We start from the raw sequence: 18,904 nt of genomic DNA, 5'->3' as shown, positions 1-18,904 counted from the left end.
CCTTCTGTCACTTTTTTTCAGTAGTTAAAACTGTTTAATCCATTGTTAACATGTCATAACCTGTTTTTCCGAGCCGCCTTTAAATGCAACATGAGCGGTAAGATGCTCACGCTGGGTTTACACCTGTGCAGCAGCAAAGGAGACCTGCTGCTGATGCGCAGAGCTGTGCAGATGTGCGTTAGAATCATGGCAGCAAACCAGCAAAATGCAAAGAACTTTTCACTGTTTTTCCCCAAACTAACCGACTGAATTGAGTAAAGCTGGTGGATGCAGGTAAAGTTAGCTAAAAGATGACTAGCTACCAATATATCACGTTAAGCTTGCATGAAGCTTGTCATGTCCAGATAACAGAAGTCAGTAGGGCAATATGGGCAAGGTGAGACAGGGAAACTCAAAAGACAAAATGTGGTCATGAATGTGGTCAGGCAAAGAAGGAAATGCTGGATAGTAACTCACACGTGGGCTTTCAAAAATCTGGCACTGCTTGCCTGCCAGAAAGCTGAACGTAACTACTGGTGAGCAGATGAATGACACGAGCCTGTTTGCACTTTAGCGCAGCAGCATGCACATGGACCTGATAAACTTGATTGCAGAGGTGAGAGCTGAGGAGTAAAACAGAGCAGACAGACTGGCCAGAATCATAACAGAATCTAAGGCTCCTGACTGGCCTCTTGGCTGATCAGGATGGAGGTGGTGGAAGTTCCTGAGTCAATGATGAAGTGACCAGGAATCCAGGCCCATTCCTCAGGTCCATATCTTTCCCAACCCACCAAATAGTCCCCTTCTTTTTTACCAGAGTGTAGATGGGGTCTCCATCATTAACCCAGTGTGTGGAGGGGGTCTGGAAGCAGGCGGTAGACAAGGCATGATGTAGGGCTTGACCCAGGACACATGGAATGGGGCAACTGCACGCAGACAATTTGACAATCTTAGAAACAAGTAATGGGCCAATGAAATGAAATGCCAACTTCCGACTTTTGATGATAACTATCATCTGGCCCACTTGATAGTTGGATGCAGCAACACGGCAGCGATTGGCAGTCTTGGATTGCACCCCTGACATTCTGGTCATGGTCCTCCGAGCCTTTCTCCAGACTTGTTGCCATCTCATGGCTGTGGCGTGAACAGATGGAAATTTGATCTCCCTCTCATGAACTGTGAACACTGGTGACTGGAATTCATGGATGATTCCAGAAGGCAAGTGGTGCTAGAAGAAAGTGTTCCACCCACAGTAAGTTGTGAGGCCATATGGCAGGATCATTGTCACAAAGTATACAGAGCTTGGTCTCAACCTCCTGGTTTGCTCTCTCATTTGAGGATGAGAACCAGACAAGCATGGAGCAGAACTCCTTCCACAAATGAAAAGAGTTGTGGTCCTCTGTCAGGAATGATGTTTGTGGGAAGTTGTGGAGGCGAAAAACTTCCCGTGCCAGGATCTGCCCCATTTCTTTTGCAGAAGCAAGCCTCTTGAGATGAATGAGAGAACCATCTTGGAAAATGTGTCGATGACAGCCAACATGAATGTGAGGGCCAACATCCAAAGAGGGCAAACCTGTGCAGGGTTTCCCCCAGAAAATTTGCTAAGCCTGGTGGTCAGGGCACCAAGGCTTAGCACTCCAATGTCAACTTAACTTAATGTTAAGTTGACATGAAATGTAAAAATATTAGTGGATAATTATATTGTTATTATGTTATGGGGAGGACATTGCCAACAATTCCTAAACCCACAACTTAACTTAAAACAACAAATCCAAAATATTTATTTTATGCTATTAAAATAGATATAAATTATTTGCACTTTTTTAAAAATCCAAATCAGTCACAATGACATGATGCTGATCACATTTAAAACTGGCCCAAGGTGTAGATGAACTAAGCAACTATTAAGGCCCTGCAATGTGATAAATGCTAACATTTTATCACAGACAATCTTAGAAACAAGTAATGGGCCAATAGAAATGTAACATTTGTTTATTGAGAATCCATCCATCCATCCATCCATCCATCCATCCATCCATCCATCCATCCATCCATCCTCCCTCTTCTGCTTATCCGGGGTCGGGTCTTGGGGGTAGCAGTCTAAGAAGGGAGGCCCAGACTTCCCTCTCCCCAGCCATTTCTTCCAGCTCCTCCGGGGGAACCCCAAGGCGTTCCCAGGCCAGCCGAGAAACATCGTCCCTCCAGCGTGTCCTGGGTCTTCCCTGGGGCCTCCTCCCGGTGGGACATGCCCAGAACACCTCACCAGGGAGGCATCGGGCATCTGGTCAGGAGGCATCCTGACCAGATGCCCGAGCCACCTCAGCTGGCTCCTCTTGATGTGGAGGAGCAGCGGCTCTACTCAGAGACCCTCCCGGATGACCAAGCTTCTCACCCCATCTCTAAGGGAGAGAGCCCAGCCACCATGTGGGTAAAACTCATTTCGGCTGCTTGTATCTGTGATCTCGTTCTTTCGGCCATGACCCAAAGCTCATGATCATAGGTGAGGGTAGGAAAGTAGATCGACCGGTAAATTGAGAGCTTCGCTGTTTGGCTCATCTCTCTCTTCACCACGACAGACTGGTACAGCGCCCGCTTCACTGCAGACACTGCACCAATCCACCTGTTGATCTCCCGCTCCCTTCTTCCCTCATTCGTGAACAAGATCCCGAGATACTTAAACTCCTCCACTTGAGGCAGGACGACCCCCCTGACCCAGAAAAGGCACTCTACCCTTTTCCAGCTCAAGACCATGGCCTCAGATTTGGAGGGACTGATCCTCATCCCGGCCGCTTCACACCCAGCTGCAAACCACTCCAGCGAGAGCTGCAGATCACAATCTGATGAAGCCAACAGGGACCGCATCATCCGCAAAAAGCAGAGATGCGATCATAAGGCCACCAAAACGGATCCCCTCAACACCTCGGCTGCACCTAGAAATTCTGTCCATGAAAGTAATGAACAGAATCGGTGACAAAGGACAGCCTTGGCCGAGTCCAACTCTCACTGGAAACGAGCCTGACTTACTGCCGGCAATGCGGACCACACTCTGACACCGGTCAAACAGGGACCTGACAGCCCATATCAAAGGGTCTGGTACCCCCATACTCTTGTAGAGAAGCCCCCCCAGAAGGACACGGCCACAGATCCGATGAAGCAATGACAAAGTCGATCATCAAACTGCGACCTAGGGTGTCCTGGTGCCAACTGTACATATGAACAAACTTATGTGTTCGTTACGGACAATCTGTGATGAGCACAGAAGTCCAACAACAGAACACCACTCGAGTTCAGATGGGGGGGGGCGTTCCTCCCAACCACATCCCTCCAGGTCTCACTGTCATTGCCTACGTGAGCATTGAAATCTCCCAGCAGAACAAGGGAGTCCCCAGGAGGGACACTCTCCAGTACCCCCTCCAAGGATTCCAAGAAGGGTGGGTAATCTGAACTGTTGTTCACCAGGGTAAACCCCAACGTACAGGCGCTGAGATGGGGGGCAATAAGTATGCCCACTCCTGCCCGGTGCCTCTCACCTTGGGCAACTCCAGAGTGGAAGTATGTCCAGCCCCTCTCAAGGAGACTGGTTCCATGCGTTGAGGTGAGACCGATTGTTTCTAGCCAGAAGCTCTCAGCCTCATACAATAGCTCTGGCTCCTTCCCCACCAGAAAGGTGACATTCCATCTCCCAAGAGCCAGCTTCTGCAGCTGAGGATCAGACCACCAGGGCCCCCTCTGTCAGCCACCACCCATCACAAGCTGCACCCTTTGGCCCTTCTCACAGGGAGGGCGAGGGAACACCAGATCCAAAGATCCCATCCATCAAAAGGGTCTTTAGGCTACACTTTGTCTGGTCCCTCACCTAGGACCGGTCTGCCTTGGGTGACTGTAGGGTCACCCAAGGCATAAAGCCCCAGACAGCATAGCTCCTTTGGGACACTCAAACCCCTCCACCACGATAAGGTGGCAGCCCAAGGAGAGGCTATCAATGCTATTAAATTTGATTTTATGGTTTTAGCATAGATTACAAGATTTGAAATTTTTGAACATTTAAATGTAAAAACTTTGAGTTGGTGAATTTACTTTGTAAATGTTCAAAGCAAGAGAATAAATCCCATCTCATTATTGGGGGGGACTATAAACAAGAACATTTCTTACGTGTAATTTGGGGAGGGGGTCAGAAAGTTACAGTGAACGTGGTTTAAAAAGTTTTTAATGTGTTCAAGCAGCAGGACCAAAATGAGTTGCAAGTAGTAATGTACAACAAACTTGTGTTTTTCCTCAGTAAACAAACTGTTGAGACCCAAGAAGTCAAACTAAGATTCAAATGTTGTTCAGATACAAGTTTGGTTCAGTGTCACTGATCTAATCTCTGCTACACCTTTACAAAAATTTAAGACTCTAAATAAAACGTTTTAATGAGTAACTCCACTTAATAAAATTCCTCATAAATATTGTTTTATTGTAGTGGTTCTCAGTACAAGTTATGTGAAATTTAAATTATAAATTGTTAAGTTGCTTTATTTTTAAGCCTTTTTTGGTTTTCCCATGTCCTGGATGGCTGAGAAGGGAACTTCCTGGTCCGCTTACCGGGGCAGGTGGCCCACTCTGGGGCTGGAGCTATGGCTGGTGATGGAGACAGGACTGGAGCTGTGAAGGACGACGGAGAGTGGAAGATGGCTTCGGGGTTAGTGGTAGTAGTAGTGGTGGTGGAGTCATTATTGCCAGGGCAGCCTGGGGGTTCCCACTCTGCCTTCTCCAGCTCTACCAAGCCCAGGGAAGGGAGACATTCAGGACAAGGACACATCTGGTGGCTATGCCAAGTCATCTGCATGCAGAGTAGTGTTTGGCAGTAGTTTCTATGTAGTCCTTGATGGTGGATTTTAAGTCTTCAAATTCGTTTTTGAAAATCACATCTGCTGGGTCCATGATGTAGTGTCTTTTTAAACACTACATTGTACTTTGGTCGGATCCTTCTGTCATGAGTTGAGGATGTAAAAGGTGAGGACAGACGCAGTGGAGCCAGGTATGAAGTAGATGATGGTTTAATGATAAAATACAGATAGATATCCAGGCAGCACAAGTGAGCAACAAGGCAAAGGGCTAGAACACTTGTAGCAATTGATCGACAAAAGGGCCAAAACAAAAGCAGTGGAATACGACTTAGACTCCATCCATTTCATCCATTCATCCATCCATCCATCCATCCATCCATCCATTTTCTGTACACCCTTGTCCCTTAGTGGGGTCAAGAGGGTTGCTGGTGCCCATCTCCAGCTAACGTGAGAGGCAGAGGTACACCCTGGACAGGTCTGTGGCAGAAGGAGTACTTAGACTAACGACAGTAAAGACAGTAGGGAACACAGGTGGAATAAAATACACAAGGGGTAGTCAGGGAACAATGAGACACAGCTGGGAGCAATAAAGGGCAGATGAGACAACACAAGAACTAAATTGACATACAGAAAACCAAATCCTCACACTACAGATTTGTTGAGACCAACAGAGGAAAAACATACATTTAATGTGCATTTTTGGTCTTGCAGCTTGAACACACTTTTTTGAACCACATTTCACTGTAACTTGACCCCCAAACATTTCTCTTAAGAACTTTCCCTGTTTCCCCCCCCAATAATGAAATGGGATTTCCTCCTTTGCATATGGGGTACTTCAGGGACCTCTGAGGAATCCTAGGACTTCTCTTATTCAATATGTATATGCTCCCACCAGCTCAGGTTATAACAGGAAATAAGATTATAAGATAAGATTAACTACGCAGATGATACTTCAAGGTTTGCAGCAAGATGCTGCAGATCTTCTATAATCTGTTGTTGAGAGCATCATCTCTTCTGCCGTCATCTGTTGGGACAGCAGTATCGGAGCCAGGGACTTAAAAAGGCTCAACAACCTTAAAAGGATCTCCAGAAGCATAGTCTCCTCCTACTAGAGGTAATTCTGAGTCACTGTTACTGAGACCTCTATCAATGCAATTGATCAAATTTTCTCAACGAAAAGACTGGGCACAGGAGCGCCCTCTTGTCCTGCGGGGACACCCCCGACGGGATGAATTCACCCTGGATTTATTCATGATGGTCATTGGAGCTTGTGGATACCTGGTTTATTGACTAATTTGTGACGGATTTGGCCAAGCTAGCGAACACTCAGACTGCATATTGTGGGACAGAGATGCAAATTGGATGCAAGTCTTGCCAAGACTCGCAGCCCAACTGAGGACTCAAACTGACTAGCGGGATGGAATCAATCTTGAAGAAGTTGCTAGCTTTGGTTCAGTGGAATAGCCAGACTAATTTGGATATACTACTATATGAGATAAACCAGATCAAAAGAGAATTTATTCTTAATCTGGCTCCCTGTGGCCTTCTGGCTATCTCGAATCTCCTGGAGTTTATGTAAACAAACTGCTCCTTCCCATCTCCTCACCCCTCTCGAAGTCATCCTGGAATCTTATGGCTGAACTCTCAAGGACTCACACTTGATTATTCCACCTTTATCAGAGACTTTATTTGGGAGAACAGGCTGTGAAAGACATGGATTAATCTGCAAACACGTCATAGTTACAAACACACACTCCCTGACCTCAACGTCTTTGCCAGCATGTCTTTGTTTTTGTCTTGCTATATGTGCCATATTCTACTCAACGTTGTCTTTTCATTATACTTATCAGTTATTATTTAGATACTGTGGAGTACTCACTTTTAACCCAGAAAGGGCCACTTTTCTGGGTTAACCCAGATTAGCCACTTTTTAGCTTATTTTTGTAAAAACTGTAGAGTTCTCACTATTTAGACCAATATTCTACTTCTTAGATTAATTTTTAGATTATTATGCAGAGACTCCTATTATTGCAACCAGAAAATGAGTTAGAACAAACTCGAAGGTAAACTTTACACCTTATATGCACAACAATACCAGTTTAGACTTTGAGCAACTTGGTAAAACTGTATTGTGTAACATTAAAACATGCCTGGCTGCAACGGTATCGATGGTAGCTCTCCTTCTGTTCAGTGTTTGTAGCTTGTAGCTCCGCTCCTGCTACTGGTAGCTTCACCGCATCAGTTCAGTGTTACACCGGCTGATGACGTTGCTGTGATTCACTTTGTCTGGTATTTTTGTACATATGTTTTGGCAGTAATGTGATCATGTCAAAGCAGCAACTTGTATTAAAAAGTGTTTTATTTCCGTTTGAAAGCTTCCCGCTTCCATGGAAGGACAAATACAGTCTTTTAGACTGTATTTGATAAATTTGATAAATACAGAGGAATAAACTGGTATGGCAAGACCTTTCGAACAATAATTAATACAGAGCAAGTATGGCAAGAATAAACAGACACTATTTCCAGATAAACCATGGCATTATTGAAATGCCATGGGTTTATTAAGACCACATCTAATACTGAGAATAACCTTTTGAATCTCTTACAGATTATAACAGTAAAGAACTTATCACTTATTTATGTTTTTAATTAGATTTGATATATTTATTTCTTCAATATTATATTTCATGTTAATGTCATGGTGGTGTTCAGTTACTCCATGACACTTTCAATTTGACTCATTAGGATTTGATTAAGAACCAGATTTGTTCTTTGTAATTTCTGTCCAGTAAAACTATTAATCTATAAATCAATAGAGAGGTCTATATAAAGATATAATCCATGTTTCTGTCTCATATTTATATGGTTTTAAAAGGACCTGGAACTTTTGTTTTTCCACTAAAAGCTCTGGTTTGCACAGTAAATGCCATATGGGTGAAATTTTATGGATGATACTCTGATGTCCCATTCTCCTGAAGGCAGCACAGAGCTGCACCACCAGAAACTGACAAACACTGAAGAGAAGAAGAGTTCTGATTAATGTAGTTACAGTTCTATCCATGTTTTAATGTTGCAGAGCTCAGTCGTTTTGCAAATAGATCAAAGTTTAAACTGGCATGTTGAACATCTTTTATCTGATCATTTTGTGGAATATTTAACAACTAGAAAATGGCACAAAATAAGAATATTTTTCCACTCTGATTGGCTGCTGTTAGGCCTACAGATTTTAAGATGAATGTTCATTGCATTTTTCGTAGACGCCTGTGAAAATAATTTCTATTCCCATGGCTTTTTTGTTCTCTGGGAAATTATTTTTGATGATAAATACAGAAACAAGCATAAAAATCAAAACATCTACAATAGTGATAATAATATTAATAATAAAATAATAGTCCATGTAAAGTAGCCTACAAATTCTTTGGTGGGGGGCGGTGAGGAACCTGGATAAAGGCTGGGGGGGCGCTGGCCCAAAAAAAGGTTGAGAAACACTGTATTACACATGTGTCAAACTCAAGGCCCGCGGGCCACATGTGGCCCGCCACGTCATTTTATGTGGCCCCCGCAGCGTTTTATAGGCCCATGATTGATTTAAAATAGGTTTTGAACACGAATTGACTACAAACTACATCTCCCACAATGCATTCCGATTGTTACCAGCGAACATTGCGGCTTCTCGCCACTAGAGAGCAGCAGAGTCACCTCAAGCTGCTTATTGATTTTCCCAGCGAATAAAACTGAGACGTCGACAAGCTAACATCAAAACGTCCAAGAAAAGAAAATCGATTTACAAGTAAGACTGTGAATGAAGGTGTGTGTGAGTTGGTGTCAGGGCGGGCTACTTTTTTGTTATCCGTTATCTTGACCGACAACAACAACAACAAAATCGGTCATGTACTATTTTTATCCGTGAAATTACAATCATATTAACATCAGCTATTTACTCGCATTTTATGCATTTTGTATAAAAGTGTAGATAAATGTATCTACATTTTTCTCCGTAGTGACAAAAACCACTGACTGAGGCCCCAATAACTTTTAATAAATTAAATTAAGCGACTTCACTTAAATTAGCATCACTTCACCCGCTGGGGTCTGAACGCACTTCCTCCTGGTTCCCATCTGCAGAAAAATCTGCGCTAATTCATCACAGTCAGTTGGATCTGTCTGATCCAAACAGATCAACTGATCGATTGAACTCTTTGAGTGTTTTACCCTGCGCGCGGTCCGGTGTGCGCTTTTACCAGGATTTATTTTTTGCGTGGTTTTGCTTCTCCGAAACGGACAGATGTTTCGTCTGCAGCTCCTCCAGAACTCCGCTCTCCTGGGTAACGTGCAACAAGGCTCCATTTGTTAAATCCGCTGGATGAGTTACTTCCGCAGTGGTTGAGCAGCGCACTGCGCATGTTACAGTCTAATTAACTAATGCATCGTCATTTATTTCCTCAAGATAAACTGCCGGCTCCTCAAATGGATTAACACAACGTTGCATTCTCTTTAGTTTTCTCTGGTCTGTAATGGAGACTTGAATTTAACGCGCCATTTCAACCAAATATTTTGAATGGGCTTCCTAACCAGACGCTCCAAAGCGTTATTAACAATATGAGGTGTTGTTCAATTTATTTTTAACATTGTATTTTCATACATTTATGCTAGCGCTGCCCAGGTCTAGTTTTCCAGAGCTACCATCTGAAATTTTAGATGCGTTTCTTCTCTAACACACCTGGATCATTGACTCATTATAAGCCTCTACAGAACTGAATGAGGGAAGTCAACCTTTTGTCTGGGGTGTTTTAGCAGGGATGTATCTAAAAGTTGCAGTCTGGAGGACTGGACCTGGGAACTCCTGATTTGTACCGTCAATGTGGCCCGTTGAGGGGGGTCAATATGCTGAAGTGGCCCTTGGTGAAATTGAGTTTGACATCCCTGCTGTATTAGAACAAACTTAGAAACCAGAAAAACTACCTTAGCAACTACAATTTAGACTCCTATTCTTCCAACCCAGAAAAGGAATTAGACCAGAGGACTAGATAGTATAAACTATCTAGTTTATACTTATCTAGCAACCCTGTACAGGAGTATCTAGTTTACATACTTTAGATCAACATTAGATTCTTTTTCTTGTTTTGCTCTTTCCTTTGGTTTGTTATTTTGTTTGTATTTCCTTTTAATTCATGTAAAGCACTTTGAATTGCCTTGTTGCTGAAAATGTGCTATATAAATAAAATTACCTTACCTCCTAAGCTAATATTTGGATAAACTTACCTTTTGAATCTCTTACGGAAGTCTGGTGAAACCAGACTTGCTGAGCGTCCTGATTTCTGATCTCCAGTTTATTTTGCAATTTGGAACTTCCATGTTTGACTCACCAACCACCTGGTTGTGACAAACACCTTATTTTTCACGTCAGTGATAGATTTCGTTCTGTAGTTAAATGCTGCTTTAAGGTTTACAGTATTTAACTGTTAATTTAGCAAAAATTTAGCCAATTTCGCCCTTTGTAGCAAGATGGTTCATCCTTCCTTATCAGACTTCCATGCTCACATCTCCTCATCTCCCTACCCTGAACTCTTCAAGGTGCCGTTAAAAACATAGCATTTGTTTTTTGTATTAAAAGGAGACATTTTGGGGATCACTGTGCTAGTTGTGCTGAACATGTGACATTCAAAATCAACACTGGCACCTAATTAGGAATACTTTACCTCTGAAGTGTAAACTTTATTTCTAAGTTTTAACTCTAATCTTGTTCCTCTGCTCTTTTTCTCCTCAGCTCTCATCGGAACACTTTCTGGAGATCAAAGTGGAGTCGTACATTACTCGCTTTTTCCACATAAAGGAAGACTTTGCCTTTGTTGAGGTAGTCTACCCCTACTTTTACAGGGGTAGACCCTATAAAAAGGACTCTACCTTTTTACAGGGGTAGACCCTATAAAAAGGACTCTACCTTGTACCCTGTAAAAGTAGTTAACCTAGAGTTAGTTTTTAACCACAAAATTTGTAGGCAAAGTTTAGCAACAGGGCACTTCAGACAGAATGTGATGTAAAAATGCAATCTTAACATCAAACCTTTAAATATGTTGAGGCCAGAAAGAAACAAATAGACAATAGATAGACAAAGAGAATGACAGTGGTTTTCTTGATTGTTTGTATAATTGTTTTGGTAAATTCTTATACAGATGCTGGTCGAACAATTAGAATATCATGAAAAAGTATTTAAATCAGTAATTCCATTAAAAAAAGTAATTCCTATATTCATTAGTTACATACAGGCTGATATATTTCAAATGTTTATTTTTTTTAGAGTTGAGGATTACTACTGATAAGTAATTAAAACTTGGTATCTGAGAAATTTGAATATTATTGAAGATTCAACTGATTAGCTGATTAGTGTGGTGCTGCACACTAATCAGCTAATTAACTCAAAAGACCTGAAAACGCTTTTAAATTGTCTCTCAGTCCAGTTCTGTAGGCTACAGAATCGATCAGCATCATCATAGATGGGGATGACTGAGTCCCCATCCATGATGGGGACTCAGTCAGTCTTTTTCCTCAAGTTTTGAGGAAAAAGACATGAAATCCTGCTTTCAGACTGAAAATGTGTGCTCTTGGATAATGGCAGAAAAATTCCTCCATAGAAAATGTTTCCATTTTTTTGGCACTGAATCCTGATACTTAACGCGATGTCTGCTCTGTCAGCTATTGGATTTGTTACTCGGTTGTTAAGGCAACTACACTGGCGTGTAAAGCATACATTTGGTGCACCTTTAATCTTCTAAGGTCTGACTAAAAATGTGAAAATGTGTCTAATTGGACGTTTTTCACTAAGTTTGACTTTATCCTCATATACCTTAAGATGATTCAGTCTACCTGGCACTGCACATGAGCATGGCTGGAGTCCTCTGTCAAGTGAGAAATGAAGAGAAAGTAGAAAACTAGGAATGGTAAGAAAAGATTTTGAGGTGTTTAGTTTCTAACCAAAATAACCTTCTGCTTCAACTCTTAGTTTGTGTGAAATATTTTTTATATATTAATTCACTTTGAGATTATTGTATTTAGGTTTGAATTAGTTCAAGATGCATAACTGCATTATTCATTAAATAAGATGAATCTTATGTTCTGCCCCAGGCTGGAAGTTGGAAATGTCTTAATAATTAGTTTTAAAAAGTTCTATAGTATTAATTTATCGGTATTTTATTTTGAAGGAGAATTTTGAGATAGCAGTGCATTGTAGCAGAGGCAGTTGCAGTTTGGAATATGTGTTTGCAGAGAGAAAGCCTGGCTGTTAATGTAAAAACTTCACCTCCTGTGTCGTCAATCTTTTCTTACACCTCCAAAAACAATGGCTCTAAATTCAATCTGTGTTCTGTTTGGTGTTATATGTTTTGCTAGGTTATTTTGAGATTGTTTTCCAAATGTGTTTATTCTAGAAAAGCCATATCCTGGTAGTTTACATAGCAACGGTTGCTATGTGACTGTTTCTTAACTGCAGCTCAGGTTAACTCTATTCTGACAGTAGAAGTTTATTCTGTGTATTTAGAGCTGATGCATATTTTATTTTTCCGTTTCTTATAGTTTCACTCAACCTTTCATTGAGCTTTTCCACACCACTGCTCAAAGTTGTAAGGGTCAAGAAAACATAATAAAGGAGCAAGACGCTCAGCTTCCTGCTCATGAAATTGAGTTTGGCTTGGTGTTTAACATACACAGAGTATCTAACACGTAGTGATAACAGTATACTTATGTTGTTGGTTGTTAAATCCCAGCTGAAGAATATACATTTTGTAGGTTTTGGAGGTTTTTTTAGTGAGGATGGACGCAGTTTACCCTGATCCCATTAAGATGATATTTTTTAGCAATGTTAATGTATTAGGGGTTGCAGCAACTAGACTACTAGTTGATTCTTTACTCTGCAATTACTTTTTATGGGGTCAGTTTTGTCGCAATCACGTGACAAAACTGATTTTTCCATGTAAACGAAATAAGTTGATCAAATAAGTTGATCAAAGGCAAACTGCAAACTTCAGCAAAGGCTACCGGAATAGTGGCTCCCCCTGGATATGCATGAAATGGTTCCTTCCTGCTTGATGGTGTTCAGCAGCAACTGTTGCACTTGTTCTGGTCTTCTACTGACTGCAGTCAGTAGAAGACCAGAACAAGTGCAACAGTTTTGCTTTTAAGAAAAATTATAGTCAGGTTTTCAAAAAAAAATAGAGAAATAAAGAGAAAAGGAATGTTCTCTATCCACAATTTGTCCATTTGTAGCCCAGTTTTTCTCTAAGAGGTGAGTAGACTGTATGAGATTATCAACCATTTAGCATAGTTAGCTTAGCTACACCCTACTGTTTGCCTCCATAGCATTTAATGAATGAAGAAAAAAATCTACCAACATCGTTAACTTGTCCCTATACCTTTAATTACACTTTAGTCAGCAGCTCTAACCGCAACACCAGCATAACCCCCAACCGCTCACCTCTGTCCCAGTGAGGACGGTGACACTGTGTCCCATGAATTTAAGAGGAACCAAACTGAATGTGTTCATAATAAGTTTGGTTTGTGATGTTCCAAAAGCACCGTTTAGTGTGATAATTTGACTCCTATATTTGCAGCTGTCCAGCATATATGATCATCAGTCCTTGCTGGTGTTCAAGGAAAAAAAAGTCACACCCGACTTTGTGCAACTTTTCAGACTTTAATCTGCTGCTAACAAAGCAGTCTGGAATGATGTTCTGTTTCTTATACTCTAATTCTCCATAGACTTAAAGGGCTTTCTTGTCAATATTTTCTGTGAATATAACTAATTCAGCCTATAAGTTGATGTGAAGCATTTTTGCTTACGTTTCTATGGCATCACTGCAAGGAGTCGACTTCTACTCGACTTTTATCATTTTATAGTTCACCTTAAATTATATGAAGTCTATCCACCCTAATACGTTTACATAATGACGCCCTCTTAACATTTCTACCTGCCCCCTCTATGGCTAGAACCGGCCCTGCCAGTAGCTAGTTTAGGACCTTAATTGTCCAGCAAACTCGCCTGACCCTTAGCCACATAGGGCCCCATAGGGCTAAGGTCAGGTGTGTTGTAAAGAGGAAGATGTGTCACACCAGACCCAACAATTCAAAAGAGCTAAAGGTCACTATCGAAGCAACCTGGACTCTCATAACACCTGAGCAGCGCCTCCATGTCATGCCACATTGCTGCAGTAATCCAGGGAAAAGGAGCTCATACTTTTCATGTTCTTAATTTAAATGGACCAACATTTCTAAAAAAAACATTTTGTATTGGTCTTAATATTCTAATTTTCTGAGACACTGAATTTGGGGTTTTCATTAGTTGTCAGTTTTAATTATCAACATTAAAAGAAAAAAAAACATTTGAAATATATCAGTTTGTGTGTAACGGATGAATATGCAAGTTTCACTTTTTGAATGAAATTACTGATTTAAATCAATTTTTTCATGACATTAAACATTTTGACCAGCACCTGGTAAAAATAAAGAAATTGATCTGTTGGTTTTTCACTGATTTAATAGGTCAATGGCAAGAAGTGGTACCAGCAAGAAGATGGAGTGCAGCTGACAGTAATTGATGGGCATGATGGGAATGTGGTGGAGAGCAAAGGCTTCAGGAATTCTATCTTACAAAGTGTCCCTGCCCAATTAGAGAATTATGTTAATGGACTAAAAGACGGGTAAGAAGCCATTATTGTAATGATCATTCATACCATCAATAATTGACATGAATCTTTAGGCACAATATTGTTTAATTAAAACATAAAGACTTTTTTTCTTACAACTGCAAAACTTTGAGTCAAGTCTCACTGTAATCTGCCATTTGCAGTTAAAGCTTTAATCAAAACTGCTCTAAGAGGGATTTTTGTTTTCTGTGTTATTGGTTTTGCTTACAATCAAATCATTTTTGGGGTTCTTTTTGTACTAGCTCCATTGTGCTTGTGACATCCAAGGGTCGTCTGGTTACTAAAGGATCCTGGACCAAAGTTCTGGAAATACTTGGTGCAAACAAAATCAGTTTAAAAGGTATTAAATATTTCTACTGAAATCTTTTAGAGAATTTTACACATTTTTATGCCCTTTTTTACATTTTGTGAAGTTACAATTGCGAACTGTTATGTATTAATTAGAGGTGTGCCGATCGATCGGTCACCGATCATAATCGGGCCGATTTTCGTGAAAAAGTGTATGATCGGTGATCGACGATCATTGGCTCTTGTTGCCGATACCGATCATCACCTGCATCTCATGTCCAGCCTGCCTGTGCAGCTGGTCTCCTCTTTCCTTCACTCTGCGCAAACGCGCAGCAACAAATCCTAATCGATGTGGAACTATAACGCACTGAGTGAAAGGGGAAGTTTGTGTGTTGTGGCGGAAAATTGAAGCAGGTCAAAATGCATCAACACAACGAAGCTAATACGACATAAAAACACTGAGATACTTGACGGAGTTTGGCTGCATCGAGGCTCACTGCAGTAAAAAAGACATACGGAGGATCAGACAGCAGGTAAAGCAGCGCACAGCTACAAACACTCACCCGGATTAGCATGACGGTCAGAAAGCTAAACAAATAACCTGAAAAATTATTGAAGTCTTCGAGCTGCGATGTCAGACGCTGGTTCTGCTCTCCTGTTGAACCGCTGCTACGCTACAGGTAGTAATATCTGACAGACGGAGCGCCGCTTCTGCTCCACCTGGTGGTGACTCTCACACCGAACCTGCTTAAAGCTGCAGCATCTAACTTAAAAAAAAAAATTTTTACATACGTATTAAAACGTTCGCTGTCCTAACATGAGACAGATAATCTCTGAAAAAATAATCGATCTCCTCCCTGTTCTGCATAATTACTCCGCTCAGTCAGAAACAGCCAATCAGAGCTAGCAGTAATCAGCTAGCCGCCATGCTAACAGGAAGTTTTCATTCAGTAACTCTGGATTGTTTATTGTAATGGAACCTGTTTTTGCCTTTGAATGTTAAGTTTTATACTTGAACTTTTTGGCAATGTTGAGAGGTTTTATTTTGGCTCTTTGCATTATTTAGCCTCTTCAGAGCCTTCATGTGTTTTCAGTCTGTTAAAGATAGTATATCGATAGCAGTACAATTTGCACAATGCCTGTTTTGTTTAGTTTTCTTCTTGAAAAAAGTTATTAAAAACAAGTTTTTGTCTAAATTAAGGTGAATTCATGGTTCCTTTTTCCACATAATGTAACCGGTAGTGTTTATCATAAAAATAATAATAATAATAATTATGTGATCGGTATCGGTGATCGGCCCTCATGGGTGATCGTTATCGGGAGGAAAAAAACCTGATCGGCACATCTCTAGTATTAATGCATTTATCTGATGTACCACACAGTAGTGCATTAAAGATGGATGGTTTTCAAACATTTTACATATAAAACTTAAAGGTGCTTTAAGTCTCCCTGAGTCAATTTTCTGTAACTGCAGCTTAAAAGCTGGCTGCATTTGGGTCTTTGTTCTGCTGGCAGGGGAACCTTGAACAGGATGTACTAAATTTAGCTCCACCTGTCATTTGAACTCTGACCAGCTTTACTGGACCAAAGACAACATTTGAAAATGTGGTAACACTTTATTTGAAGGGGGTTGAATAAAGACTGACATGACACTGTCATAAAAACCTGTCATGAACATGAATAAGCATTTATGAATATTTATGACTGTTGTCATAAAGCGTCATTCGGTAAATTATGACACTTTTAATACAAAGTTGACATTATTCAGAATGTCTTTGTTATGACAAGTTGACATTAACCAAATAAATCATTACTGATATAAATTTGTTATAAAAGTATTACTGATTGCACTTTAAAAATTAGGTAACTTTATGTTATTAAAGGTAAAGTTTAAACAGTAATGATTTCCTGGTTAATGTCAAGTTGTCATAAAGACATTTTGAATAATGTCAACTTTGTATCAAAAGTGTCATAATTTACCGAATGACGCTTTATGACAACAGTCATAAATATTCATGAAGACTTATTCATGTTCATGACAGGTGTCATGTTTATGACAGTGTCATGATAGTCTTATTCAACCCCCTTCAAATAAAGTGTTACCGAAAATGTTTTGTACTCATACTTAGTCTAATATAATTTAGTGAACAGAAATATTTAATATCTTTTCATTTTTGAAATTCCATAATTTAAAACTATTTGAGTACAAAAAGTTTTAGTTACATGCAGCAGTCCAGGTTATGCTGTGCTAAAAAATATATATTTTATTGCAGAGGCAGATTTTCAGTACATGTATAGGTATAAATTAATATGTAATATTCAACAGCTTAAATAGTTTTATTTTGAAGTTTATAAACGCAAGTGGGCAGTTGATATCTAGTATAAGCCAAAATTATGCAGTTATATTTTACTGAAGGATGCCTGTAGTCTTGAGCCATATGTATCATGGAACTTGAGGAAAAAAAACAAAGGTCCATTTGAGCCCAGTTCAGATCTGCCACTCGGATGCGTTATGCAAGTATTTTTTGCTGAGACGGTAAAAGCATCCTGAAAAGTGCTATACAAGTCTGATGTCATTTTCTTTCATTTCCAATATTTTTCAGCTAGGATTCCTGGCAGAGAAATATTTCAGGAGTAGCAGGAAAAGCTAAGGTTGATTAGCATTAGTCTTTGTAAGCTTTAAATTATGCTTAATAGTAGAATTTAGGTTGCAACTGACAGTAAAATTAAATTAAAAATGTATTCATATTTTAAATTAAAGACTATTCAAAAAAGGTAAGGTAAGGTAAAACGCACAGTAATTAGCCCTTATGAAATTATCTTGCTTATCTTTTGCAGAAAAACTGGCATTTGTGGGTTTCAAAGGCTCATTTTACCCCGACTGGGTAAAATTGGAGATCAGCAGTGACCAAGCAAAGATCCATCAGGTCTTGCCTGTCCCTATCGTTTACAAGTTCAAATTATAATTTGCAGGCCAAATGAAGAGATTTGGAAGGTAAGGTGACTCCCAGATAGATACTGATAGACAAAATGGAAACACATTTTCCTGCTGTCCTTAAGAAACAAAAGTCCAAGACTGAAAAGCTGAAGACCATCAGAATGTGATGGACAAAGATTTCAAGACCTCCAACCAGAGCCCAAGTTTCCACAATTGTTTTGATGCGTCTCATTTTCTCACACAGTCTCTGGCAGCAATGTGGACTTCTGCTAACAATAAATATTACTTTTTTTTTAAGTTTGCCACAGATGTAAATGTATTCTTTGGACATATGATTCACCATTTGTTTGTCACAATCTTTTGTAATCTTACTTAGAACCGAGAATAAGTCATCTAGACAAAAATAAAATTTTTAGTTAAAACTTTTACCTTTTGGAAAAATTAGACATATGGACATGGGAATTGTTTTTCTCCTTTTTCCACTCGACAGGCAGAGAGAATGGTGGGTATTTTTCTTGAACCTACATAAAAAAACCACAGACAACGTATATGAATTTTATGACAAAGCTTTTGCAAAAGGAGAAGTCTCTGGTAGCAGCTCCTCCAAGCCGTTCACAGAGCGTTCTGCTCTCCTTCCGGTTGAGCCCCTGTTTTATTGTCAAAGCAAAACAGCCAAGGGGGCAGTCAGGAAAAACAACAGAGGTCGTAAAACTTCTAACCCAAACAACTAGCAACCCAGGTGTGATATCTGATCTATGGTTCAAATTTCGTTCAAACTGTTAAGACAAAATACGACTGCTCACAGGCAGTTAGGAGGTATTCTGGTTGATAAGAATTTAAGGTCTGGGAAACACAGAGGTAACAGTTTGAAGATGAAGATGAAACAGACAGTCCTGACCTCCAGGTCAGTTCATACACACATAAGGAAGAGAACACTTTAAACAGAAAATCACAACGATCTATAGACTGAATGTGAACTAAAGTAATTACAAAATGATAATACCGAAAATTCTCTAACAGAGAAGTTAAAGCTGTAAATTCTATGAATCTTCTTCATATCATAACCATGACCAGTGATGTCAGTAACACGTTACTGACGTTCGATCACTTTTTTCAGTAACGAGTAATCTAACACTTTGCTATTTCAAATCCAGTAGTCAGACTACTGCTACTTA

General features: G+C 40.2%; 1 protein-coding gene across 1 annotated transcript in view; it reads left to right on the top strand.

Annotated features, from left to right (window-relative positions):
- Positions 1–18,723, top strand: part of cemip (cell migration inducing hyaluronidase 1) — a 274,166-nt gene extending 255,443 nt beyond the window's left edge. Inside the window, exons 26-29 of the mRNA XM_088004044.1 lie at positions 10,576–10,662; positions 14,340–14,497; positions 14,746–14,843; positions 17,630–18,723. Of these exons, the coding sequence (XP_087860170.1) occupies positions 10,576–10,662; positions 14,340–14,497; positions 14,746–14,843; positions 17,630–17,757 (471 nt within the window). The 3' untranslated portion in view covers positions 17,758–18,723. The remainder of the gene's footprint in view (positions 1–10,575; positions 10,663–14,339; positions 14,498–14,745; positions 14,844–17,629) is intronic.
- Positions 18,724–18,904: the final 181 nt, after the last annotated feature.

Source organism: Poecilia mexicana, unplaced genomic scaffold (genome assembly GCF_051168715.1).
Source record: "Poecilia mexicana isolate PSO_F unplaced genomic scaffold, ASM5116871v1 scaffold_3, whole genome shotgun sequence".
NCBI classification, from domain to species: Eukaryota; Metazoa; Chordata; class Actinopteri; order Cyprinodontiformes; family Poeciliidae; genus Poecilia; species Poecilia mexicana.
The sequence above is the reverse complement of the archived record's forward strand: the minus strand, read 5'-3'. Positions and strand labels throughout refer to the sequence as shown.